The following is a 27,681-nucleotide window of genomic DNA, read 5'->3' as shown; positions in this document are numbered from 1 at the left end:
GCCTCAGTGCTCTGACATGGCACCAGCTCCCTAAAGCCACCGCTACGCTACTTTTTCTTTTAACCTTCCGCCCGCCCGCGCATGCGTACGTGTGCCCGCACGCATTTGCTTCAATAAACCTGCTCGTTCAACAAGATGCAAAATGAGAAATGTTAGCGATGCCGCGTGCTTGCTCGTATTTATCAAGAAATTGTTTTTTTTTCATCGCAGAGGTAAGGTCAGAGCGCTGACCTGGCACTGCTGAGCTTCTGGGTTCAAATCCAGGTGACCGCTTGTGATTAAACATCGCTCTCAAGTATGGCGAGTTAGCAATATGATGGTTCTTGGCTCGTTCACTTCACCATTGGATTTTAACACTCAATTTGGTTCTGTGCATGACGAGGCTTTATTATATCTGAGAATTTAAATATTGGTTTCAATGTCACGTCATGAATATTACTCTCACATGCACAGTGTGAACAGGAAGGGGGATCTCAGAGGTGGCTCTGTAGTGTCCGCTTCTGTGGGCCGTTCTCTAACATGAAGGGCTACGCCGAGCCGCTCAGAATCAGAATATTTATCCTGGAGAAATCCGATGAGCTATGAAGCTCGTTTTCACAGGATGTCCAGTAGCGGCAGGTCAGAAAGTTACAACAAGAAACATTACAAAGTATAGGAAAGGTAAGCAAATCACTAAAATTAATAAAATAAAGTATAAAATAGATCATTTCCAAAGCTTGAGCAAGGCAGCAAAACACGAACAAGAACAGCCCCATACCACATCAAACAACACAGTCCCTCTATGAAATTACCCATTCAAATTCAACTATCGATTCCATGGGTAAGGATGAAAGTTACAAGTCACATTTGCAAATGCAACTGTATTTGCAAATGTGAGATTCGAACAACATCAAAAGCACGATTGGCATACACATGCTGGGAAATTGACAAAAAAAAAATTCTAATTGTAAATAGGTTATGAACCCCCCAACGATGAAATAAACTTTTGATTGCTGCACGCAGAAGATACGCACGACTCAGTCAGATGCCTCTTGCCGAAGTTTCATATCGTTTATTTGTACACTTAACAAGTGGATTTCAACTACAGTCTTCGGGGGGCCACCTCAGTCCAGCATTCGACATATGCCTTGCAACAGACACGAGCAATTTACAAACAGTTCATAATTTACATTTTAACGAGCAGGCGGGTAATTTACATCCGAGTGTGAGCGACTGGCGGCCGCGTAAAAAGTCAGACTGATGATCGGTCTCTGAGGACTGAGGTGGGAGGGGTGGTGGTCACAAAACCCCTGAAGTGAAAATCTAAAAAACTCTCAATGTCCAGGTGCGATCCCAAATCTTACAAAACAACATTAGTTCCCCCGATGCAATTACCCCTTCCCTGACCCACCCAACCGCTGAGCAAATACATTTCATTAGAAAAAATATACAAGGCTTATATAATTAAAGGAAGAGCTACATTAAATGATAAAAAGTAATCCCTTTGTCAAGCCACTGCTGGATGAAGGTCCCTCCATTCCATTTTGGTCGTTGGGGTTGTTTGACCATACTTCACCAAACTGGTCAATGCGAGTCGGTGAAGGGTAAGGGGCAGGGTAAGGGGTATGGGCCTACTTCAGATATCACTCGTCAATGATGCAACACGTGGTGGCTTCATAAAGCGGTGCGCTAACCACTGCACCACCACTCTCCCCCACCTGCCCCTGCCCCCCATTCCACCAAAGTAATGGAATGAAATAAACACGATATGTGTTTTACAGTAAATCACTGGAGTCGTGTCTGTAGCCATTGGTTCTGCATTCTTAACCATAGAAATTACTGCCACTGCTAATGTCACCGATGCATGTACTGGTGTCAAACGCTGGAGCAAAGAGCTGCAATCACAGTCCGACTGCATGCCCGGTAGTGTGTTTGATTCATATAAAAAAATACAAATCTAAACTTGTATTGAAATTGTATTACAGTGTTAAAAGCAAAACTATACAAGGTAATAAAAAAGGCAGGAAAGAATAAAAAAATATTTTGACAAACAGTGGTTTTGAGAGAGTCTGAACTCATTCGCCCCTGGCAGAATTAATCACACGGCGTGCAAGAGTAATTCTAAAGCTCCCCATCGGCAATTAAAAACAAACAGCACGTTACAAACATCGAGAAGTAATTTGGAAATAACAAAGCGCTGCAGGCAGAATGACGAATTATTAAATTTTTTCCCCCTTCCTGTTGCAAAATTAACTTTGCACGCTTCGCTAAAAGGTGTTAAAATATACACTAAAATCATGTCTCAGAACACAGTTCTAATTAAACAATAACAGCGTGACCGACCTATATATATTGCGTTTTACTTGTACATCAATCTCACATCTGTCAAAGCACGTGACGAGGCGACAAGGCTCGCACGCATCAAAACCAACACCTTCCGAGGTTGAATTTTCCACTTGTGATTAAAAAATACTCGACACAATCATAAAAAAACACCGTGGACTTAAAAGGAACTACGGTATATATGTATAATGCATACGATTTGGAGGCGATGGCATGTCATCGTAGCAAATGTGCTATGTAGAAAGGCCATTTGCCTGAAACATCGCCTACTTTTCCTTTTAAGGCTACGTTATTTACAAATGCGTGAAGATGTTTTGTTTTATTTGTGATTGTGGACCATGGCCAACGCAGCAGCAGCATCACCAAAATTATTTGTTACATTTTACCTCCGATTAACACGGTTGGCTACATACGGCGCAAAATAAATTCAACATACATTTCATTCGTGCGCTTTTTTTTAACCAGATTTTCCAGAATAATCCCATGTAATAGATGCCAGAAGCCTCCGATTAAAGTTTCGTGCATTTGACTATCGTTTCGATTTAAATCTTTCGTGACTGCAGGGATTCATCTTCTTGGTTCTTCCGGTAAAGTCACGTAGAAGGGAAATAATTAAATAAAAAAAATAAAAAAATAAACATAATAAAATAATTCTCACGACGTTTCGGCCACAACGCAAGCAGCCGTCCTCAGGTGAACAACAGGTCAACTGTCTTCCCGACAGAATTATTTTATTATGTTTTATTTTATAATTTCCCTTCTACGTGACTTTACCGAAAGAACCAAGAAGAAGAAGTTGACTATCGTTATTAATATTCCTGAACCCATCCTGTTTGACAATCTGATAAAGACTAACGCCACATTTGTGACGCGCTCGGAAGCAACGCGCTCACTCTGTGACTTCCGAGGAACTATCGACCGTACTATGCCGCCCTGGGGCCTTGACGATTTCACTGCCTTAAAAGTGTCACGCCGTTACCAGAAAAACCCTGAAGTAAAAGCGTAAAACGTAAAAGTAACACCCACCGAACACTGACGAAGTGAATTTTGTGTGGGTGCCCCAGCTGACAACATAAAAATAAAAACGCCGCAAAAGATGCCAGCAAGCGGTGAACTTCACCGGGACAATGCCACGTCCTCCGCACGGCATCCGCGACCAGATGTGGGACCCCGCAACGCCTCCTCTGAAACCCCCTGCTCGGTGTCTCGTGCGTCACTTAACAAGATGATGATGGTTGTTATTATCGTTCGTTACGTTTCTGCAGGCCCCTTTTTGTCAGTCGGTGCGGGCAAAGGAAAGGGGAGCAGCTGCATGATACTTAGCGGTCAGTGTGCACTTTTCCATCCAAGGCAGCTTGTACGCACGCAGCCAGTGAGTTTGATTTACACAAAGTGGCTCGTCACTGTCATTTTTTTTCAGTGGCAGTCACCAAGGCACGAATACCAAAGCAAAGCCTCCCGTTTTGCCGAAAGTGGAAATTACAGACCCACCATCACGCAAGTGCTGTCAGAAACTGGCGGCATGTCTTATATTTTGAACGGCTGAAGTTACAGACGTGATGATGGTGGATGATGAAGATGCGACGAGCATGATTTTGATGTATTGTGCGTAAATGGCTGGTAATTGATTTCGAGGCTGACAACGTTGTGCTTGTGTTGATGGTGATGTCAGCTGTTTGCCCTGTAGGAGTATCTGCTATAGTGTTGCACGCTGCAATAGAATTTGCTATGGTGCTGTATGTTGCAGTGGTGTAGTGATTCAAATCTGTAAATGACGAGAAAACCCAATCAAAACAGAAAATGTAGTGCCGGCCGGAATACAAATAGATTCAACAACAAAGAAAAATGTGTGCATTGTACCAACACAGGATCTCACCCTTATCCAGACCACCAGATTGAGTTGGGTAGTCTGGGTAAAGCTCACAGCTTTTGTACTAAACCTAGCAGCGTAGTGGTATTGTTGTTGTGTGTTGCAGTAGTCACGACATATGCTCCATGGTCGTGGTGTATGCTGTGGGGCTGTATGTTTTATTGGCATATTATATGGCGTGCTGAGTATTGGTATAAGCTATGGCGCTGCGTACCCGAGTTGTGTAAGCTTCTGCGGTGTGTTGTGTCTGGGTTAGGTGGTGCCAAGATGTGGCAGTGGCGCTGTTGCGTCAAACACAACTTCTTCTGCTCTTTGGAGTTGTGCGGCTCTGCTGCTTGGCGAGTTATTGTGCTCAGGAACTGCTGATGATTTCGTTCGAAGATGCCTGTGACGAGAGACACACACACACGCATACACACGCACAACACGATCCTCTTGTTAATCGTCTCATCCGTGCTGCCACTCGTTCTCTCCGCGCAGGTGAAGGAAGCACTGGCTTCGCACTGCACTCTCAGGGTTGCTAAATATCAAACTTAATTTGTAGCTTTCGTGACTGCAGGAATTATTCTTTGGTTCTTTCGGTAAAGGCACGTATAAAGATAAAATAATAAATTAAATTAAATACTAGCATACGACGTTTCGATTGCAACACAAGCAATCATCATCAGGTATAAATTAAATAGAAACACAAATCTAGTATACTTAGAAATGTAATGTAATACAGTATACTAGATTTGTGTTTCTATTTAATTTATACCTGATGATGATTGCTTGTGTTGCAATCGAAACGTCGTATGCTAGTATTTAATTTAATTTATTATTTTATCTTTATACGTTACTAAATATCGCCGAGCGTGCAGTATCTTAACGCGCGAGTCACGGGCCCAAGCACACAGGTGGAAGAAAAAAAAACAAGATCCCTTTTGAGATTCCGTGAACCTTGTGGGTCAAGAGCGGACATCAAGAAAATGCCTTCAATGCCCACTTACACATGCGCACACACGCGCGCATGCACACCCGAAGGCAAAGACAAAGATCTACGTGTAGCCTTTAATAGGCCGTCGGGGAAAGTGCTGTGAGCGAGCGCCTATGAAGGCCGGCACGGCAGACGAGGGGATGGGTGGCCAACACCACGGCCGACCGCCTTTCTGTCTCCCGAGCGGCGATGATTTTACACACCGCACCAGGCGCTCAGTTGAGGCCGACTCGTCCTTACACACAAGCGTATTCTCGTTCTTACAAATTCACCCTCGTAAACACGTCTCACACACAATGATATGTGCACATTTACAGCACGTATGCGCAAGGAGGTAGTCGCCTGTGGCCAGTAGCACGCCCAGCCACCAATGCCTCCCCCGGTGCTTCTCTCGTTTGTTGGAAAGAGCTTGCAATGGGACGTCTAGTTTGGCGATCCACTCCATGGCTTCCCGAGATATTGAGTGGAGAAACGAAGCTAGCCTTCCGCAGCAGATCTCAGTGGGCAGGTCGATGCGATCGATACCTTTCAGGGTCTGGGACTCGTGGCCACGGTCGCACTTGTGTGCGGGAGGGGGGGTCGCATCCATCATCCTCCCCTCTACACTGAACTATACTCAACTCTTTGTTTATTTCACCAGGTAAGGCCCACTGAGCTATACAGTAGCTATCTTTCAGAAGCGACCTGGCCACAAATGATAGCTCAGCGAAGTGGCTTATCGCGTGGAAATTTACAGCAGCCAAATACTCTTGTACGCGTAATGTCGATAAAAAAAATCCACGAGAACACAGGGAGAGAGACATGCAAACTCCAAATACACAGGTGTCAGGGTCGGGATCGAACCCACGACCTCATGTATACCAGGAGAGGCAGGTAACATCTCGCCACAAATGGCGCCCTGCTTCACTCGTGAAACAGGCGGGCGCGTCATCGTCCGTGTCTTGTCGTGCGGGTTCGGTCGAGTGCCATCCACTGTCTTCGAGAAAGGTCAAAGCCAGTGACCTCTGCTGCTGGGTCAGTGACGAGACGTTTGGCTGTCTATGCCGCGTGCGTCCCACGATTCCATCCTTTAGAACGATGGCTCATTGCCATCTGCGTGGATAGCGGCTGCTGCTTCGTGAGAAGGCTGGCGTGATTTTAAGCACTTTCGTGGTGGGGTTTTTCAAGTCTTCATTGGTGGGGACTTTGGAGTCGTTGAAAGGCTGCATCAGGTACTAATTTAAGGCTGCGTTCACTGAGAGGAGGCCTGATCCTTGGTCAAGATAATCGACGCTGCTGTTGGCTATGGCTAGGAATACAACCCAGGTCACCAAGTTCCTTGCGCATACAAACACGCTTGTACGCCCACGCATTCCAGCTTGCTCATGCTATGACAGTCAAACATGCATGTTACATGCGCACACACACACACACACGTGGGCTGCGCCGTTCCACGCAAGCCACGGGTTGGTGCGCAGTGTCTGGCAATACTCAACGTAAACACTGTTGTATAAGAGGAGGTGAATTTTAAATCATTGTACTCGAGTCATATTGATTGCCAGAGCATGTAAATTTGTGCCTTAAAGCTTTCGCGACTGCACGAATTCATACTCTTTGGGTCTTTCGGTAAAGTCATGTAGATAGAAAAATAATAAAATAATAAAATATATTTCTTCCTGCCTCAGCAGTCCGCCTGCTGTATTTTTTCACCTGAAGACGATTGCTTGTGTTGCGAAGGTATTAAAAACATCCCCCATAAAACAAAAAAGCGATTGCCTCCGTCGCTTTATATACTGAACATCTGAATGTATAAATAGAACATCTAAAAGACACGTACACGTAAGCCAAATGACCAAACTGCTTAGGATGCCCAAGGATCTCGTAAGATCGCGGTAGCGAAGCAGGGCTTGGACGAGTGACCACCACGGACGCCTGGTTGTAAGAGGCTGCTGCGGGGATGTGCTACGTGGTGGTCAGCAGAGAGTGCAGTGAAACAAACATACACCGCTGTTCCTTGCTAGTGTAATGTGAGGATATATCCGGCTCACTGACTTATCACAACTCGTCATGATGATTGGCTCTGCCGGTCCTGGTTTATAGCCAATGGGGGGAAGCCTAGAGGCGTGGCCCTGACGTAATGGAAAGGTGACAGCTGTAAGTAGAGGATTGGTTCTGCTGGCTTTGGCCACAGCCAATGGGGAGATGAGTCAGGGGCGTGGTCCCGGGAGCCTACGAGGGAGCCTGGAAGATTCCATGGAGGCTAACTAGGATTGGTGGAAACGTACCACGTGACCCGGGTATTAAATAGGGGTGGAGACGAACGACACGTGGTCAGAACGGGAACGAACGGAGGAAGGGGCCACGCGTGAGCGGGGCTCCAGGTTGCCACGTGGCAGTGCGTCTCTATCTGTCCCTCTCACGCTGCCTGTCAGCAGCGTGAAGGAAATCTGTAATGCAAGTTGAATAAAAGACCGGATTCCAGAAGTCGCCTCAACGACCTTAATTACACTAGTATGATCCCGCGTCTCTTCTCCCCGCCTTCGCCAACCCGCACTGACCAGCGTGGTCAAAGTGTGGGCGCATTAACCCCACGGCCCGCACGGCGTGGGGAGGTTCCACATCCAGCGGTGGAGTGACAAAAAGGGGCTGTACGTGTTCTCTCATCTCAGCACACTGAGCTGCAGAGGTCAGCCACCGAGGATTCGATTTGGCGTCTCGCTCAACGAGTTGCGGGTCTCGCCTAGGTTGACTCGACCTAAGATATAATACCGAACGTAGCTGCATGTCACGAACGTCAAGAGCAGTGCGAGGTCGACGAGGCATGATGCCGAAGGCTGCTTCACTTCCTCGTGTGCTGCGCTCGTCGTGATATAGGCACTCGCTAACACCTTGCCAAAGTGATTCATACTTCTATTCGTCATAGTCGCTCCCTGTTCAAGTCCAGGTCTCAAGACCTTCCTGTTTTCTTCCTCTGCCTACGACTGCCTGCCTCTCGCTCTCTCGCCATTTCATCTTGAGTGGGCGGTCGCATTTAAACGCTATGCACATCGACATTTGAATTGCAGATTGTTATAAATGCAACGGTTGCGGAAGCTTTTTTTTCCCCTTGCAATGATGTCTAGCGAGAAATCCACGAACCTGTTTCAAACACAGTGGATGGGACATTGTAAGTTTGAAACGGGGCAGCAAAAAAAACTGCACCAGATAGCCGGCCTGATGCCTTTTAAAAGGTGGCCTTTAATAATGAGGTCTTTGGCAGAGAAAGGCCTCATTTGTATGTGGGTGCTATTGAACTCTGGTGACAAACCACTCAGACACCCGACTACATCAAATAACATAATGATCGCACCTGGGAGAGGCACTCGGGCATGCCAGCATGGCTCGACAGAGCAGAGAAAGTAGAATTAGGCCGAGCCGTCTTTAGCGGATAGGTGGGAGCCGTCTTCTTGGTTCTTTCGGTAAAGTCACGTAGAAGAGAAATAATAAAATAAATAAAAATAAAACATTATAAAATAATTCTCACGACGTTTCGGCCACAACGCAAGCAGCCGTCCTCAGGTGAAGAACATGTCTGTCGGGATGACAGCATCTGAATGGTGGGAGCCGTGTTAAGGCTTTTATATTGTCTCTGGGTGACAGCGCGTGCTAGACTGTGTGTGTGCATGCGGTGAGTGGTGAGCAACTGAGTGAGAGTGTGAGTGGTGAGTGGTGAGCACACTAAGTGTGAGTGAGAGTGTGTGAGTGATGAGCACACTGAGTGTGTGAGTGTGAGTGGTGAGCACACTGAGTTTGAGAGTGAGAGTGTGTGAGTGGTGGGCACACTGAGTGTGTGAGTGTGAGTGGTGAGCACACTAAGTGTGAGTGGGTGGGTGGTGAGTGGTGAGCAACTGAGTGTGAGAGTGAGAGTGTGTGGGCGGTGAGTGTGAGAGTGTGTGGGTGGTGAGCACACTGAGTGTGTGAGTGTGAGTGGTGAGCACACTGAGTTTGAGAGTGAGAGTGTGTGAGTGGTGGGCACACTGAGTGTGTGAGTGTGAGTGGTGAGCACACTGAGTGTGTGTGTATGTGGGTGGTGAGTGGTGACACACTGAGTGTGAGAGTGTGTGTGTGGTGAGTGGTGAGCACACTGAGTGTGAGTGTGTGTGGGCGGTGAGTGGTGACACACTGAGTGTGAGAGTGTGTGTGTGGTGAGTGGTGAGCACACTGAGTGTGTGTGTATGTGGGTGGTGAGTGGTGACACACTGAGTGTGAGAGTGTGTGTGTGGTGAGTGGTGAGCACACTGAGTGTGAGTGTGTGTGGGCGGTGAGTGTGAGAGTGTAAGGGCGGTGACTGACTATGTTACAAGATTTTTTTCCTGGGTAGTAAGTGATATTTCCTAATTGCTTATGCCTCAAAAGTATAGAAAATTGCTATTATTTCCCACAAACTTTGCTTTTGTGACCCGGACTTTACGTAAAGGAATGACACAAATGCACACTTTTCTCATTGAAAATAGGTACATTCATAAATATCACTGTCCTGGTCACAAAAGCAAAGTTTGTGGGGAATAATAGCCATTTTCTGTACTTTTGAGGCATAAGCAATTGGAAAATAACACTTACTACCCAGGAAAAAAAAAACATGTTTTTTGTTACACAGCTATCGCATTGGTTTGACAATGAGTGCTAGAGTGTGTGTGTGTGTGCCTTTGGTGAGTGGTAAACACATTGGTGTGACTGAGCGCTGCAAGAGTGTGCGTAGGGGAGCAGTGGGTGTAGTGGTTAGCACACTTTGATTTAAAAAAAACCCAGCTCAGCCTCAATTAAGCCAACTGGCGTAGAGCGTTGACATCTGCACTGGGAAGACAAAGGCGGTTGGGCGTGGTGCTGGCTGTACCCACCCACCCATTTGCTCTGTGGCCAACCTTTACAAGAGCTCGCAAACAAATTTTGCCCCAACAGTCTAATAAGGATAGATCTTCGTGTCAGTGAGTGTCTCTGTGCAAGTAGGGTCACATTCGTAGGAACTCTGGTTGGCCTGCATTCCTGCACATGGGCTGAGGTCCAAGCCACATTGCAACACGACAGCAAGCTAATTTATAGATACTTTTTTTTATATATACTGTATTTACACGGCGCAGAGAACAGGTTAATCATCAGACACATGTTAATCATCAGACACATGTTAGCACGTTGACACTTTGTGCATGGGAAAACTAGCACGAACATAACGAAACCACTCTTTAAGAGTAAATTTCCAAATGCGAAGTGTTATAGTGCCAATAAATTGCTGCGTTTTTATGCAATTATAGCGTTGCCAAACACGAATGAAAACGGAATACAGATGCACAAAGATACACATACACGCGCTTATTAAAGCAAGCGTCTTAATACTTCATGAGGCCTCCTTTGCCAGTAGCAAAATATAATAATAGGTTTTTTACCCTTTTTTCTGGCAACAAAACTGAAACCTTTTTTTACAAGGGATCATGTTTGCCTTAATCACAATACCTGCAGTCAGAATGCAAACAAAAACACACTGATAATGTATGCATTGTCCTTGAAATTAAGGAAAGCTGCCTCTGGTGTGGACCAATCAATTTCAAGGACAATGCATACATTATCAGTGTGTTTTTTGTTTGCATTCTGACTGCAGGTATTGTGGTTAATGCAGACATGATTCCAGAAAAAAGGGTAAAAAACCTATTATTACGTGTTAATACTTGTTATTTACTTTAACAGCAAAAAAAAACCCCTATACTTGTAAATATTAATTCCAAGTCACCTCTAATAGCTCCGTATTATATACACCTGCAATTGCAGAGGTAGTCAGTTTGCGTCTATCTCCCGGTGCTGCAGCTGGGACAAATATATAAAGTCATCACCCCAAGACCGGGTCCATGTCTCTGTCCAGCCAGCAGTAGAGATGGGCACAACCAACGTTTAGTTGATCGTCGGCCGGCGTGGTCGAGTAAGCCACACGGCTTCCTCGAGAAGTTCTCTACAGCAGCTCCGTTTCACAGATGGCCCTTCGACCGGTAGTCGGGCTAGCGAGCACTTTCACGGCCGCACCTTGACCTTTTTTTTTTATTCAACCGGATGAAACGCAATCACATTTTGTCTTGTGTGAGCCCTGGTGTGCAATTGGGCCGAGCGCGGACGGGCGGGTTCACACTCACCTCGTGTGAAATTGCAAATGACTGCTCGAGACAGGACGTAACGGGCAGAGCGTTAGGATAATAACTTGTTCCGCGGCTCGAGATATTTCAGGTTGTTATCGAGATATAATTACTTGTAGGCGCTTTATTATTGTTGTGTTTACACACACAAGCTCGGAAGTGATGTGCACGCGCACACGCAACCACGCACGCACGCACAACAAAGATCACCCGTATAGCCTTAACAGACTGTAGGGGCAAGTGCTGTTAGCGAGCACCTATGAAGGCCAGAACGGCACACGAGGGGGTGGGTGGCCAGCACCACGCCCGGCCGCCTTTGTCTCCCCAGTGGCGATGTTTACACACCGCACCAGGTACTCATTTCAGGCTGAGTCGACCTATGGGAGGCCCAGGACCGGTTCAAATAATCGTCACAGATAATCGTCACTGGTGTTGGCTAAGAGCGGGAATCGAACCCGGGTCGCCAGGTTCATAGCACAGCGCGCTAACCGCTACACTACCGCTCCCACGCGTGCACACACACACACGCAGGGTTACATCCTCAATTTATTTCGTACACAAAAGTACACGTTCCTACGTATACAACTCACCACATGTACACGTGATGCTGAACCGGTCCTGGGCCCACACACTTCACCAGTGCCACGGTGGCAAGATGTTAACTACCTTGCCTGGCATACAGGAGGTCGTGGGTTCAATCTCAATCCAGACGCCTGTATATTTGGAGTTTTGCATGTCCCTCTCCCCGTGGTCGTGTGGATTTTTCTCCGGGTCAGCCATTTTTTTCCCCTCCAAATTTAGAAACATGCGTTTAGGGTATTTGACTGCTATAAATTCCCACATGATAAGCCACTTCATCGAGCTATCGTTTGTGGCCAGGTCGCTTCTGAAAAAAGAGCTGGATAACTCAGTGGGCCTTAGCTGGTGAAATGCAAAATATAGTTTTAAAATAGTTGAAATAGTTTAGTTGAACAATGACTGACACTGTGTGGGAAGGCCAGCAGCCAGTAGTCGAGTGACAAGAGGCTCTAAAAAAATTTTTATTATTAAACGAGCACAGATGTACACCCTGCACATTGGCTGTAATTTATAACTGTCAAAACGCCTGCGCTATCAACATTTGTCAACTTTTCACTGCCACCATATTTAATGGGTTCACATATCCAGACGGCAAATTGCTCATCTGTAATGAGAGCGCCTCTCTTTCTGTTCTGTTAAGGCATCACTCTGCCGATCGACATATCTGAAAAGCATTAGTTGTGTCTTACAAATTCGATACAGAGTGCAGGCTCGAAGATGATGCAGAGAACAAAAATCCGCAGCGTCTTGCGAATTACCAAGGGTCAGAGGCTTCTTAATGGAGCCACAGCTGAGAACTGTGTAAGTAATGCCGCCCTATAACTGATCAGCGGACAAAGCCTTGGTAGAATGATGCCGGTTCAATAGTAAGAGCGGTGCAGGGACAAAGGATGTGCGGCATTAGCTTCATCCGCAGCTAATGTAAGAGGGTTAACGATTACTCTCGCACTAATACAGGTGAGTTGATTACTTGGGATTACATTATGGATTACAAGCAGGGATATGCAGTCCAATATCATCTCTGTCCACTGCTGTCTACTTTGCCGTGTCTCATTGTGCCCTCAAGGCAAATGGACAGTCAGTCCTCTGCAATCATGATGTACGGAGCATTATGCCGAACGTAAACTTAAAACAGCAATCCCTTTACAGCAAGGCTGTCATCTTATTGGAGCCTGGAATTTTCACTCCACTACCCGTCCACGCACTGCCGGGCCCAGCAATTCAGGCTATCGAAGCGCCCAGCCAAACTTCACTCACTGGGAAGTCGCTCGTTCACTTCTTCATCTGCCCCCGTTGACTGGGGAACTCCGTTCCCACGGCCATCCCTGCTGTCAAACTCCCAGCCCCTGTTCGCCCCCCATCCCATGTGACTGACTGCCTCTTTCCATTAAATGAATATGCCAGATGTGTCTGTGCAGAACTGCTTGTTGTCCTTCTCCCGCACCGCCAATTGGCACGGTTGGATACGTACGGTGCGCAAGAATTTCAACATATATACGGCATCTCTAGTTGCGGTCGCATTTAGACGCGATATAAATCCAACCTGTAATTGAAAAGTGTCACGAATGCTCTAGTTGTAGTTGCTTGTCTTAAGCAATTCTCTTCCGGTGATGTTTTGCTTGTTATTCACAGACATCAAACAGCGTGGATGGGACACGGTCTTTGAAGAAAACGATTAATTCGCTGATTATTCTGTGGAACTGCGTTGGCAGTGGTAAACAAGCACAAGTAACAACAACAACATCGACACATTCGTCAATAACACTATGGCCTTTAAAGGAAAATAGTACATAATGGTCGACTTTTCCGGGGAAATTGCTCTTCTTTACAACGCAGAGTAAACCGAGTGAGGTAACGTGAGCAATGTAGAGAAAATAAAACTCCAAACTGACACCGCCGTGTACTTTTGTGAAGATTTTGCGCCTTTTGGCGTCATCTGGTCCAACCCTTGTGAGATTAGGCTCTAAGGAAAGCTGTCTCGGGTGTGGACCAATCAACTTCAAGGACAGTGCACATTATCAGAGTTATGTTTTTTATTTGCATTATGACTGCAGGTATTGTGGTCTATGTAAACATGACTCCTTGTAAAAAAAGGTGTCAGTTTTGTTGCCAGATAAAAGGGTAAAAAAACAATTATCAAGATTTTGAAACGTTGCCTGTGCGGTCGCCTAACTTGTGAAACTCGCCCTCATGGCGGGGCCGATCGCTCCTCTGCGACCGTGGCCGCTATCAGGCCGCGTACTCACATCTCCGTTGCCAATGAGTTCACCGTTGCCACCAAACACCTCCTGTCTCTTCTCTTTCCTCTTGTTCTGCACGGGAAAAGGTCAGCGCGCCACACGTCACACGCACACACACACGCGCACGCACGCACAGTCAGATTAAAAGCAACGAAACGCGAACCCTTTATTCACCCTTGCGGAAGCCACGTCGAGTCTCAAAACATTTGTACGCTTGACTTCACCATCTATACCAAAAAAATCCTCGTAATTCGGAAGAGATAAAAAATAACGTCGGTTCACTTAAATCATGTTAACAACAAAAAAACACCTTGATAGTTGCGGCTGACCCGACGAAGGGTGCTGTCGATCTTAATTAAAGGGATACAAATCGGCACGTGGCCGCACATGACACCTGCATGGCATTTCCGTTGCGAGCAGCACGCGCTAATTACCCGCAATTAAGGGGTAATTGCAGGCACTTCTTTGCTATCAAATGGACCATCGCTAATCTGCGTAAACCACCAATCCACAAGAGGTTCGGATCCAATTACAGTAATTCATATTTGTGGTCGCTGGATTTATTAATTTATTATTGTTGTTGTCTCTGTGAAGCCATCGTGGAGGGGTGGCGCAGTGGTTAGCGCACCGCGCTGTAAAACCCCGCAAACACTGAGTTCCCTTTCCAAGCGCGGCTAACATAGCTGCTGAGCGATTATCTGAACCGGTCCTTCTTCAAGCCACGCTGACAAAGCGTCGACTGCAGTTTGGTCCAACAACCTCCATGGCTGACAAGGCAGCATGGGGAGGCCTTCATACAGCAGTGGATTGGCAATCAAAGCCAGCGTTTAGAATGAACCATTGCATCTTTTTTCATGGTGACGGACGGTGGGTAATGTGTGGGTAACTCCACGCCCTCCGACCTGTTTGACCGGCTTTGACGCGCAGGTTAAATGCCCCCCGCAGAACGAGTTTGTAGTGTGAGCCGCGAACGCGCGCACCGGGGTATAGAAACGACCTTTACATTTTAGCCCAACGCGAACACTCTGGTGCCGGGTCTATCCTATGACCACTGTTTCATTGCTTTCATGGCTTTATTTTGGTGATTTCGAAAAGTGTATTGGTTTAGCCATGTTTGTTTGTTGTAGTACAGAGTTAGACTGATGGCCTTAATCTAAGTTGTCTTGTGGTTGTTGTTGGTTGTTTGACTTGCATCCCACTGGGATTTTTGCACACAGCGTTGGTGTACGGTGATTTTTTTTCTGCAATATTTTGCTGTCTTTTCTTGGATTTTCTGTTTGCACTTAGTCACATATTCACTTTAAGATCTTTTTTGTACATGTTTTTTGTTTGTTGCGGTTGCACCCGATTCAAGAGCCAAATGGCTCACAGGGCTATACCTAATAAATGAACTTGAACTTGAACTATCCGTGCACTCCGCTGTGTATCCGTCATGGGAGGTAATAGCCTCTGTTACTTTTGCAACGGCAATAAATTGCATTCCTGGTGGTCCAGTGCGGTGTCGACCGTGCATGAAGAACTCGCGTGCTGCTAACTGTCGCACGAGTGGGATTTCATTCCCAAGTCACAGCGATTTCCGACTTTGGATGAGCAATTCAGACGATGCTCATCTCCAGTTGACAGCCTGTGGTGGTGGAAATTCTCCATTCCTATGGCAGAGGTGAGTCTATCCAGTCTATCCATAGGATAACCACCGTTGACTTTGCCACAAAGTGGTACTCATTTTATGGACCCCAGAGAGACGATGGACCGAGTCAACTCCCACCAGGGTTTGAACTCGCAACCATGACCTTTGCACTCTGTTGCTGCACCAGCGTAGCCAGATGTTTTAGTCGCTGAGTGCATGCCCAAAGGCTTCAAATGCCAAGCGACGAGCAACAAATAGCACCGTGAGAGTTGGAGTCGACACGAATTACGACGTTCCTTGACTTGAGCTTGGTGAAAAGCGTTGGGTTCAGGGACGATGGGAGGGAATTACAAAGTGGAGCAGTGCGAGGGAAGAATCAAGAGGGAGAAGTGTTTGACGTACATATACAAAGCCAAGGACAAAGGTCCCCTGTGTAGCCTTAACAAACCATTAGTGAGCACCAAAGAAGGCCGACACGGCACACGAGGGGGTGGGTGGCGATGTTTACACGTCACACCGGGTGCCCATTTGAGGCTGAGAGGGCCAGGACTGGTTCACATAATCATCACTGGTGTTGGCCATGAGCGCAGCGCAAAGCACCGCGCCATTACTCCCCACTTGACATACACACACACACACACACGCAAACACTATACCTGCATAAAATGATTAAATGCTGCTTATTAAATTGCAAGAAATGTGAAACCAAATAGACCAAGTATATTAATACGGCAGAGTAAAATTAGTTTTTGCTTTAGTCCAGGGACGCTGTATCCAAGGTTCACGAAACACATTTAATTTCTGACCAAGGATGGCATTATGCTGCTCATTGCAGATATTCCCCGATGAAACCAGTCACTTCATTTGGTTGTCGTCTGCATCTGTGCTTCTTCAGCTGTGGTTTATCGAAACACCTTGCTTGGTCCGAGCTTCGTGTATCAAATGAGTACCTGGTTGCGATGTGTAAACATCGGCACTAGGGAGACAAAGGCGGCTGAGTGTGGTGCTGTCCATCCCCCCCCTGCCCCCTATGTGTGCCGTGACGGCCTTCATCGGTGCTGACTAACAGCACTTTCCCCAACAGTCTGTTTCAGGCTTCATGGGGGATATTTGTCTTCATCTCATGCGTACATATTACACGTTGGGCACGCTGCACTTTGTGGATTTAAAATTGATTCACAATCGGGAAGCGTGCACACATTGGATTCTGCGCGTATGGACCCGCACACATTACATGCCAATGGTAAGGTATCCCTGCGGCTAGTGGAGGGGAGGGCCCACAGCAAATGAAAAGGACAACACATGCGAGAGGTTTGCGGTACACACGATGCTCAAGCTAATGAGTCGTTGAATTGTGACCGTTCAAGTAATGACAATTCACCAAAACAACGGGAGGGGCACTTTGTCAACTGCCGACTCAATATATTCCGTAATTGCATCAATGTGCATGCATCTCATGCATGCATTGCGGTGATATGTAAAACGACAGCGAATCGGGATGCGGCTACGCTTCGAAGCAATATTAAATACAATTGGGAGTGTCCATTGTATTTGATGCAAAGTACGTTTACTGTGGGGGGGGGGCACGTGCCCCCCCAATGATCCGATCTAAATCCCTCATTTCGATCGGATTATTGGAGTTTATTAGTAATAAATCGGCATTTTGCGACCCCCACTGCCACTGCGTAGCATATTATGACGTGCCAGGGACTCTATGAGATGATAGGACAATAGTCTGAGTCCATAATTGGCAATAAGTAACGGCAAAGCAGTTATAAGTGACTCACAGAATTGTGCGCAGTTGCGTATAGAGTACACGACTTCCCTGAAGGCATTCACCTTCAGCGAGCGCGATGCCGATCACACAACGCGGTTCGAATTCGACCCTCGATCGATGTCTGCGCCATCGCCGTACACGCGAATACAAAGCAAGGGACAAGTCCTCACTCACTAACAACTGCTATCATTTTTCATTGCTGGAGGAGTTGCCCCCCCCCCCCTACCTGAAAATCCTGGCTCCGCCATTGAGTACGTATGTAATTCGATTCCACGTTGCGTTGCGCTGTACGGCTAGCTGCACATTCGACACGCACGTATGCACGTACGTGATTAAAATAAAGTGCAGCAATAACGGCCACGAGTGGGTGTCTGTTGTCGGCATCTCATTAACCCCTTCCCTGACTGGTTACGCGCGCCGCGCCGCACCACCGCCGCCCAATGTCACCACAAAATCGTCCCCCACGCCTTCGACAGCAACAGGTGCCGAGGGGCGAGAGTGCATCAGGAACCCCACCGGCCGCGCCTCGCGAGTGACGCATGCACGAGATCCATGGGATGTCAGGTGCGCGCAGAGCATCATTCGTTCAGTCAACGGAAGGCAATGGGGCTGTTTCATCTCACTGGCGATGGCTGGTGGGGAAGGCGCGGGGGGTGGGGGAGGGACGGGAGGGGTGTGGAGAATAGGGGGCGCGGGGGGGAGGGGTCTTCAAAGTGTTACTCACCACTCGGTGCAGCATGCCCAGGACGCTCTTGTCACGGTTCTCATCCAGCCCACCGGCCCTCACGCTCCGAATGGTTGGTGAGCTCCCATTGGAGGGGGAGCCCTCGCTGGTGGATGAGTTCCCATTGGTGGCTGAGTGTGGTCCATTGTGAGCGGCCACCTGAAATTGCCCCCAAAACAACGACGCCAACATTGTCATCTTTAAAATGATCATCATACATCAATCATACATCATCCAATCATTGTCCTCCATTCACCATCACCATTTATCATCCATCCACCACCATAATCCATCCAAACATTATCTATCCATCACCATTGTTTATCCATCCTTTCAATAATATCATCGTCCTGCCATAACCCATCCATAATCTATTTATCACCGTCATCAATCTTCATCATCGTCGTAAACGTCGTCATCATGGTGATTGTCAGTCATTGTTATCACTATTTAATCTACAGTTTAACACTAAATTTCCTGTTAAATTCTCAATAACAGGGCGCTGATGTGCAGAATTGCACCTCTGCTTAAACGACCCAACTCTTGTTTTATATCTCTCTCTGTGCCAATTTTGTTGCACTTAGTTTAATGCGTTTCTGTTTGTCTGCTTGAAAATGTAAAGTGTTCAATGTAGGACTTTGAGATGCTTTTGTATTTAGATGCTTTATGAATTCAAAATTGTATTTTTATTGTCACAATCATCATCAATCCCGATTAATCAACATATTTGAACTCATCCATTATAATCACCGCCATCAATCACTAAACTCTGCCACCTACTCAATAAGTCATCATTATCATCATACTGGTTAATGCCACCAGTATCACTGGCCACAGTTTAATAATTTTTAACGAGAGTAGTGTAAGTGTGAGCACAGGGCGAGCTACCGACACGAGTCAGTCTGGATTTATACAGCGTCCAAATTCAACACCGTCACGATGCTGCACGCACGCACACACAAAACAACCACTAACACTTCTAGACCATCGATGTCACGATTTTAAACAACGTTTTTGATAAAATCATGAAATCTTAACTCTATGCGCACACAGGCCTCAGGAGATCACCCGGCAAAGCGCGACGCTTTCAGGGAAACACGTGGAGCCGTAGCTGACACGAAGCTACCCCAAGCTGGCACGTGAACGTACAAAGTAGCCAATCGTCAAGACACCTGCTGGAATTGCATTTGTGTGCGCTATCTGGTGCGTCGTTTCTCTTGAAGTGCCAACGGCATTGGGTTTAGAATGCTCACCGAAGCGTGAAAAGGCTACGTCATAACAAAGCAACAGCTGGGCCAAGCGACTCGCTGCAGACAAGCTGATGGATGGAATAATGGGCCCAACGTCCCATTTGCAGGTCGGCTCACTCTACTACCCTGTGTGCAGCCCCGATTATTGCCCCATCCCACTGCCATCACCCCATCCCACCATCAACCAATCCCACCATCGACCAAATTTAACACGTTCCTGCGGAGGGAGCTGGTAGGAACGTTGGGCTGCTCGGTCAATGGCCAGGGTCAACGGCGGCGTGGTGTATTCCGCAAATATGCCCGACTGTGAGGACGGGCACAAGCCGGCGTGAGTAGGTTAAACGTTGAGTTTCATAAGGGCACCACGGTGTGACCAGCCCCTCCCCACCCAGCCCTATCCCTCCCACCCCCCACCCAGCCCCACCCTCCCCACCCAGCCTCTCCACACCCTCCCCACCCAGCCCCTCCTCACCCTCCCCTCCCCACCCAGCCTCACCCTCCCCACCCAGCCCCTCCCTACACGACGGACGGACACAATAATCCCCTGTGGGCTGGTGTAACCAGGAGGTTCCTACCAGTAAAACTGAGTGAAAATGCCACCACTGTTTAAAATGACAGACACCTGCTGGAAGGTGACATTCAAAACTAATTACAGTGGATTTGATTTCATAAAACCATTTTACAGAAAGTTTGTTAATCAGATGAAGAATATTGGTTTAACAAAAAAAAGCGTTTAAAGAGCCGCTCTTGTAAGGGTCTGAAGTGATTATTTGATTCTGCTGGTTTTGAATATAATTCTTGAAATGTGCCCTTATCCAATAACCATCAGAATAAGTGAAGTTGAATTAATAGCAGAATTGTCTTTGAACATTTCAAGAACAACATCTTCTCGCAATACCATTTTTTCCTGAATCGTGAACAATCTTTTAATTAAAAACGTAACATATATTCGAATCTTTCGTGACTGCAAGGAATTACTCTTTGGTTCTTTCGGTAAAGTCACGTAGAAAGGAAATGTTATATTATTATTTAATTTAAATCTATTATTAGTATTATATTATTATTGTATTTCTTTCTACGTGACTTTACCGAAATAACCAAAGAGTGTAACATATATATTTAATTTATGACACCACGTGAAACGCTTTACAAAGGATGCTTTAAATACTCTGATGGAAAATGACTCATGACTCAATTGAATGTTAACGAGGCAGCAGCGATGGGGACGACGCTGCTCAACAAAACACGAGCGCACACACCAACTTGCACAACCCTCACGAAGACAAATATCCCCCGTATAGCCTCTAACAGACTGTTGGGGCAAGTGCTGTTAGCGAGCACCTATGAAGGCCGGCATGGCACGTGATGTTTACACATCACACCAGGTGCTCATTTGAGGCCGAGTCGACCTAGGGGGAGGCCCAGGACCGATTCAGATTATCGTCACTGATGTTGACCGTGAGCGGGTCGCCGGGTTCGTAGCGCAGCGTAGCGCTAACTGCTAAATTACCGCTCCCACACAACCCTAACGCGCGCACGCTTGTTCATAGCAGCACAATTCACCGCAGACGTCCCAAACACGTGTACACATTTGCAGCGAACGGTTCGCGCGTGAAATAATGCGAGCTCGCACGTGCACATACAAAAGCGCGTTCGTACACACGCGCAAACGTGAACGCACGTACTTTTATCTTTAAAAAAAATTAGATAGCGCATTGTGCAAGGCGCTTTGCACAGAATTAAGAGTGGTACATAGGAATACAACGGTGGAGACAAGGTGAATGAAATAGATGAGAGGAAGCAATGGGTGGAGGGCAATGGCGGAGCCAGGATTTTCAGGTAGGGGGGGCAACCCCTCCAGCAATGAAAATGATTGCAATCGAAACGTCGTATGCTAGTATTTTATTTTATTTATTATTTTATCTTGATACGTGACTTTACCGAAAGAACCAAAGAATAATTCCTGCAGTCACGAAAGCTCCAAATTAAGTTTGAGTTGTTAGTAAGTAAGGACCTTTATTCGACGCGTGTGCGGCGATGGCGCAGCCATCGATCGTGGGTCGAATTCGAACCGCGTTGTGTGATCGGCATCACGCTCGCTGAAGGTGAATGCCTTCAGGGAAGTCGTGTACTCTATACGCAACTGCGCACAATTCTGAGTCGCTTATAACTGCTTTGCCGTTACTTATTGCCAATTACGGACTCAGACGATTGTCCTATCATCTCATAGAGTCCCTGGCACGTAATAATATGCTACACAGTGGCAGTGGGGGTCGCAAAATGCCGATTTATTACTAATAAACTCCAATGATCCGATCGCAATTAGGGATTTCGATCGGATCATTGGTGGGGCACGTGCCACCCCCCCCCCCCCCCCACTGGCGGAGCCTGTGGGGGGGGCGCAAATCTGCGATGCGTGAATTCGGTGAAAGCTAAATTGATGACAGTAAATGATGACGATGAATGGATTGAATGAGTGGGTGAATGAAAGACATGTAATGAGAATGTGACAAGGTAAATGTAGGGGCGGCGGTTATGAGGGAGAGATTAAAGGGGTCGTGGGGTGAGCTCTGGAAAATCACCGAGTTTTGAGTGCGGAGCGGAAACTAGTGAGCAAAGGTGACTGTTTAATACATACACACACACGTGCACACAGGCACAGACATGCACACACGTACACACGGGAATGGCACACATATGCCTAATCAGTGCTATTAGTGAGCTCCTATTAAGGCCAGCAGGACATGCGGGGGGGGGGGGGGGGTGACCAGCACCACGCCCGGCACGCCTTTGTCTCCATAGTAAAGATCTTTACACATCACACCAGGTACTCATTTGAGGCTGAGTCGACCTAGGGGAGGCCTAGGACCGGTTTAGATAATCGTCACTGGTGGTGTTGGCGTTGAGCGGGAATCATTTTCGGGTCGCCGGGTTCGTAGTGCAAGCGTGCTAACCGCTCCCTAACAAACATACACACACACATGCACAAAGACAGATTCCCACCTGTATAATAATCAGAAAGTCGGGCAAGTGCTGTTGGCGAGCACATGTTTTGACCAGAATGACACATGAGTGATGGTGTGGCCAGCACCGGGTGCCTCTGTCTCCCCAGAGCCGACGTTTATACACTGCAACTAGATATTGAGTTTAGGTTGAGTCAACCTAGGGGGAGACCTAGGACCCTCTGGGATATCACTCTCCACTGAAGTTAGACAAGGCCAAGCATCGAACCCAGGTCGCTGGGTTCGTGGCGCAGTTCTAAAACCACCACGCCACTGCTCCCCACATGCCCACACAGGAGGACAAAGGTCCCCCCCATATAGTCTACACAGGCTGCGAAATACAATGCTGCTGGCAAACATCTTTGAAGACTGTCATCATGGCATTCAAGAGGGTGGTGTGGCCAGGACCACATTTAGCCAGCTTTGTCTCCCCAGCGCTGATGTTTACAAAGCACACATACACACACACAAAACATGCACGTGCACACAAAGATAATCGTCACTGATGGTGGCTGTGAGCGGGAATCGAACCCAGATTGACAGGCTCATAGCGCAGTGCGCTTACCACTACACTACCGCTTCTCCCGTGCGCATACGCACGCACACACACACGCACACGCGCACACAGTCAAAGACACTTGTATGGGCGACACATTAATTACATCTTAGTTAGACCCACTCGCCCGTGTGCAGCAGATTGCACATTGTGTTGTTTCTATTAAACGCTGATAAATATTCCGCGTGCAGCTCGCGCTCTTAGGAGCCAAGTGCTCTTGTGCTCAAGTGCAGAGTCCTGCTGTTGCCTGTTGACTCAGGAGTGGGTGGCACAGCAGTGACCTTCAGAGGAACCAATTTCTGTCGGCAGCCCCTCCAAGAAAATAAGGCCACGGCTCAGTCGACACGATGACTGAGTACTACCGCCAAGAAGGGCGAGTGGGCTTGGGCATCTGCACGTCGCTAAGAGAGATCACGGCCGGTGGTCGAAACTAATGACGACGTGGCAGCCAGGACGTCCGGCACGAAGATGGAGTGATGAGATGAGCTCGTGCAAAAGGTGTGTGGGTGGTAGGTGGATTGTTACATTGCAGGAGCGTGGGAGAGGCCGACGGCATGGGGAGGGGCTTTGTCCTGCAGTGGAGAGATCTAAATTGAAAACGAATTTCTTTAGAAACTGCCTTTTTTGTGTTTCTTTTTTGTTCCTTCCCTGGCACATCCGATTAGCACGGTTGGCTATGTACGGCGTGAAAGAAGTTCAACATACATACATAAATAATGACTGTATTTTAGAGTTGCATTTATTGGCTAATGAAATAAACATTTAATCTATTATTGCTTCGATGCTAATTCCTAGACAGTCTGGGAATTGGCATCTGTATTCAGCTGGCAGGAATGGGTTTGTACCGAGATCTGGTACCAGTCTTGTGTTGAACTTTAAACAGTGTACTGCACAGTTATGACAGACCTACACTGAGAAATATGCCTGGGTGTGGTCTGTGGTGGAAAAAGTGGCGACCTGATTCGCTAATGACATTGTCAGTTTGGTCATGAGGCTGAGATAATAATACTTTAATTTTACAGTATACTAGCATAAGTACCCGGCGTTGCCCGGGTGAAAAATATATTTCTTAATAACCTTACATATATACACACCCTCACCACTCACCACTCACCCTCACCATTCACCCTCACCACTCTCCCTCACCACTCTCCCTCACCACTCTCCCTCACCACTCATCCTCACCAATCACACCCTCACCAATCACCACTCCCCACTCACCCTCAACACTCACCCTCACCACTCACCCTCACCATTCACCCTCACCACTCTCCCTCACCACTCTCCCTCACCACTCATCCTCACCAATGACACGCTCACCAATCACCACTCACCACTCACCCTCAACACTCACCCTCACCACTCACCACTCACCCTCACCATTCACCCTCACCACTCTCCCTCACCACTCTCCCTCACCACTCATCCTCACCAATCACACCCTCACCAATCACCACTCACCACTCACCCTCAACACTCACCCTCACCACTCACCCTCACCACTCACCCTCACCACTCAACATCCCCTCACCACTCACTAATCACCACTCACAATCGCCACTCACAACCGCCCTCACCATTATATTTTTGCCCCAGTCAACGCCGGATATTTCCCATTCGTAGCAGTTTATATCAACTCTATAAGCAACTTATATTAAACAGGAAGCGCGATCCTAAAGTAATTTACAACCTTCGATTAGTCCTTTGTGCGATTCAAAGAATCGATTCCTGGCATGTTGGGGGTTTACATTTTGAATGATAGAGTTTCATTTTCATTGTTATTTTATTTTTTTATTTTTTCTGGAGTTTTTAATTACATTTTTGCCCCGGTCAACGCGGGATATTTCCCGTTCGTAGCAGTTTATATCGACTTTAACCAACTTATAGTAAACGGGAATCGTCCGAATCTAAAGGAATCTACAGCCTTCGATTCCTTTGCGCGATTCAGAGAATCGATTCTTGGCACGTCGGGTTTAAAAGTAATTACACAGTTGTTTTTTCATTGGTATGTAATGTTTGAAAGTTTTCATAAGATTTTAAATGTATTTCCCCCCCGGGCAACGCTGGGTATATCGAGTTTATACCACAAATGCGTGCGCATATTTTTAACGGGAATTAAAAATGGCGTCCACCCGGCAGCGAATGCGTCGCTACCTGTTGCCAGGGGCAACCGCCGTCCAATGAAACTGCGTATGGTCCGGCGACACACAGACACACACACAGACAGACAGACAGATTTGCGATTTTATATATATAGATAGTGAATGGAGCAGAATCTGTTATCGTCGTCGACTGCCAATGTCCTACAAAGTAAAACTGCCGAGCTCAAGGAGGGCATCATCAGAGCCGTCAGCGGTGGCAGCGAGAACTGCTTGTGACCCCGTGAACTACGCCGGCGGTCGTGCGCGCCGGAGTGAGACGGCATTTGGTAGCTTCGTCCCAATTCTCTCACCTCTGCTTTTGTCTTCTTGGCTTTGTCGCTGTCGTCCTCCTTCTTGGTCTGGGGGGACAATTTCACGCAAAGCCGGTGAGGGTGACGCCTATGCGATGGGACGTGTTTCCTGTACAATGCACGGTGTGATGGGACGTGTTTCTTGTACAATGTGCGGTGTGATGGGATGTGTTTCCTGTACGATACACGGTGTGATGAGATGTGTTTCCTATACAAGGCGCGATGTGATGAGACGTGTTTGTTGTACAATGCGCGGTGTGATGGGACGTGTTTCCTGTACGATGCACGGTGTGATGGGACGTGTTTGTTGTTCCAGCAGGGGTGGGGAACCTTTTCCTTACTGAGCACCGAATAGTTTTTTCAAATACCTTGGCCAAGCTACTTCGACTATTGGCTGCCCATCGAAATGACGGTTGCTGTCTTGGAAGCTTGGAATTAGTTGATGTTATCCTTTGTTTTATTGTTATTATTTTTCAACGTGTAATTGTTTTTATGCATGAGAATTTATGGTTAAAATACTGATCTGGTTGACACAGGGCCGCACATTATTAACACACACCTTCATGGTATCCATTCATAACGCATCATATAACGTGCGTGCCGATGGAACGTAGAGACTCCCTCGCATTGTCATTACTGACCGAGCTCACCAAAATTAGACACGCAGGTTGAAAATATTTCGCCCTCGAGTACCCGATCAGTGCAGCTAAGATCCTAGCAGTGACTGATAGATATTCTAGATTTGAAGCTTTCGTGACTGCAAGGAATCATACTGTTAGGTTTTTTTTGGTAAAGTCACGTAGGTAAAATATATATATTTATTTATTTACTTGTTCATTTATTTTTGCCTACGTGACTTTACCGAAAAAAAAACCTAACAGTATGATAGATATTGTTTGCGAGCTATTTCGAAGTGTTCGACCTCATGTAGCTGCAGGCCGTATGAAACGAAGTTGCGGACGTCAGGCTCCCCGCCGCTGCTGTGGAAGCGGGTGTGAGTGGTGCGCGATACGAGTGGTGAGAAGTGGCGTGCGGTGGGGGTAGCGGTGGCGGTGGTGGTGACGGTGGTGGTGGTGCGTCGTTCCACTCACTATTTGAGAGAATAACTTTGAGAAGGCGTTATCTTTGCTCTCAGAGGGCTTGGTACCTCCTTCTGTTTTGTTGGCCACCTCCTTTGCCTGCTTAAGACGAAGACCCAACTTTTGACCACCATAAAACGAGATAATAGCCCATCAAACTCATTACGAATAAACAAAAAAATCCTCGAAGAGATATCACCTTCAGGGTTTCAAGTTCATTGTGGTGATATAGGTCACCAAAATAACGAAAGGCAAAAATAAATAAAAACAAAAACAACCGTGTGTTGCAAGAGAATTCTAAAATTATGCACAAACATGAATCAACATTCAATAATAAATCCCGTGTTGTACAAGTCAGCTCTGGGAGATTATTTTTTGACTGATCGTAGTCCAATTACACAATTATGTTCCAGTAACATAGCAACAGACAGCACTTTAGTACATATCAGTACATATTCATATAATATTAAAAAATATTAAATTTAAATTAGCAATATATTTCTAACATGTAAACACAGACAAGGATATATGAAGTGACGTTATCATAAAGAATCGACAATTTAGCATCCCCTTTGTGATTTAGATTATAAAGTAACTGAGGGCGCTTTTGAAGCGATTGGAATTTCAGGTATTTGGGGCTCTAAAAGAGAAGTGGCAGAGAACCATAGGATTAATGTTCCTTAGTACAGTGCAGTTTATGGTTGTAGGGTTATCTAAGAATGTGAGGGTTCTGATCCTGAATAACCACTTTGGATAGCATGTGGGTGTGACGTTGCATTTCTCTCACCTGTGCTCCAGCCTTCTCTGCCTCACTGCCCGGCTCCACTTTCTTGGCCTGTCAGCACATTCATCGCAATTGCTTTACGACCTCGACTTTCCAAAGTCCAACTTACCCAAGCAAGACTGTTTCAATGACGGCGTAAGTGAGCGAGATTATTAATTCTAGTTGTGGTTGAGTAGTCCATTGTCATAGATGTGTGGGGTGTGTTGTCTGATTTTAATTATACAAGTCTTGAGTCATCCTTCTCCCCAGCAATACAATTAATCTTGGTTATTCACAGTCACGCTTCGAGTTTTGAGAATCAATTATTGT

At 46.7% G+C, this 27,681-nt stretch overlaps 1 protein-coding gene across 10 annotated transcripts in view; it reads right to left on the bottom strand.

The window, feature by feature from the left end:
* Window positions 1–1,402: 1,402 nt before the first annotated feature.
* Window positions 1,403–27,681, bottom strand: part of LOC144936880 (uncharacterized) — an 86,775-nt gene continuing 60,496 nt past the window's right edge. For 8 of the 10 annotated variants that reach the window (XM_078864075.1, XM_078864076.1, XM_078864077.1 and 5 more), the window contains exons 27-32: window positions 27,376–27,423; window positions 26,601–26,708; window positions 25,510–25,557; window positions 18,250–18,408; window positions 14,128–14,193; window positions 1,403–4,577 (exon numbers count right to left, since the gene is read on the bottom strand). In XM_078864075.1, the coding sequence (XP_078720201.1) occupies window positions 4,545–4,577; window positions 14,128–14,193; window positions 18,250–18,408; window positions 25,510–25,557; window positions 26,601–26,708; window positions 27,376–27,423 (462 nt within the window). In that variant the 3' untranslated portion in view covers window positions 1,403–4,544. The remainder of the gene's footprint in view (window positions 4,578–14,127; window positions 14,194–18,249; window positions 18,409–25,509; window positions 25,558–26,600; window positions 26,709–27,375; window positions 27,424–27,681) is intronic. The other 2 variants (XM_078864083.1, XM_078864084.1) reach the window with 2 other exon arrangements.

This window comes from Lampetra fluviatilis, chromosome 17 (assembly GCF_964198595.1).
Source record: "Lampetra fluviatilis chromosome 17, kcLamFluv1.1, whole genome shotgun sequence".
Classification (NCBI taxonomy): Eukaryota; Metazoa; Chordata; class Hyperoartia; order Petromyzontiformes; family Petromyzontidae; genus Lampetra; species Lampetra fluviatilis.
This window is presented reverse-complemented; position numbering and strand designations above follow the sequence as displayed.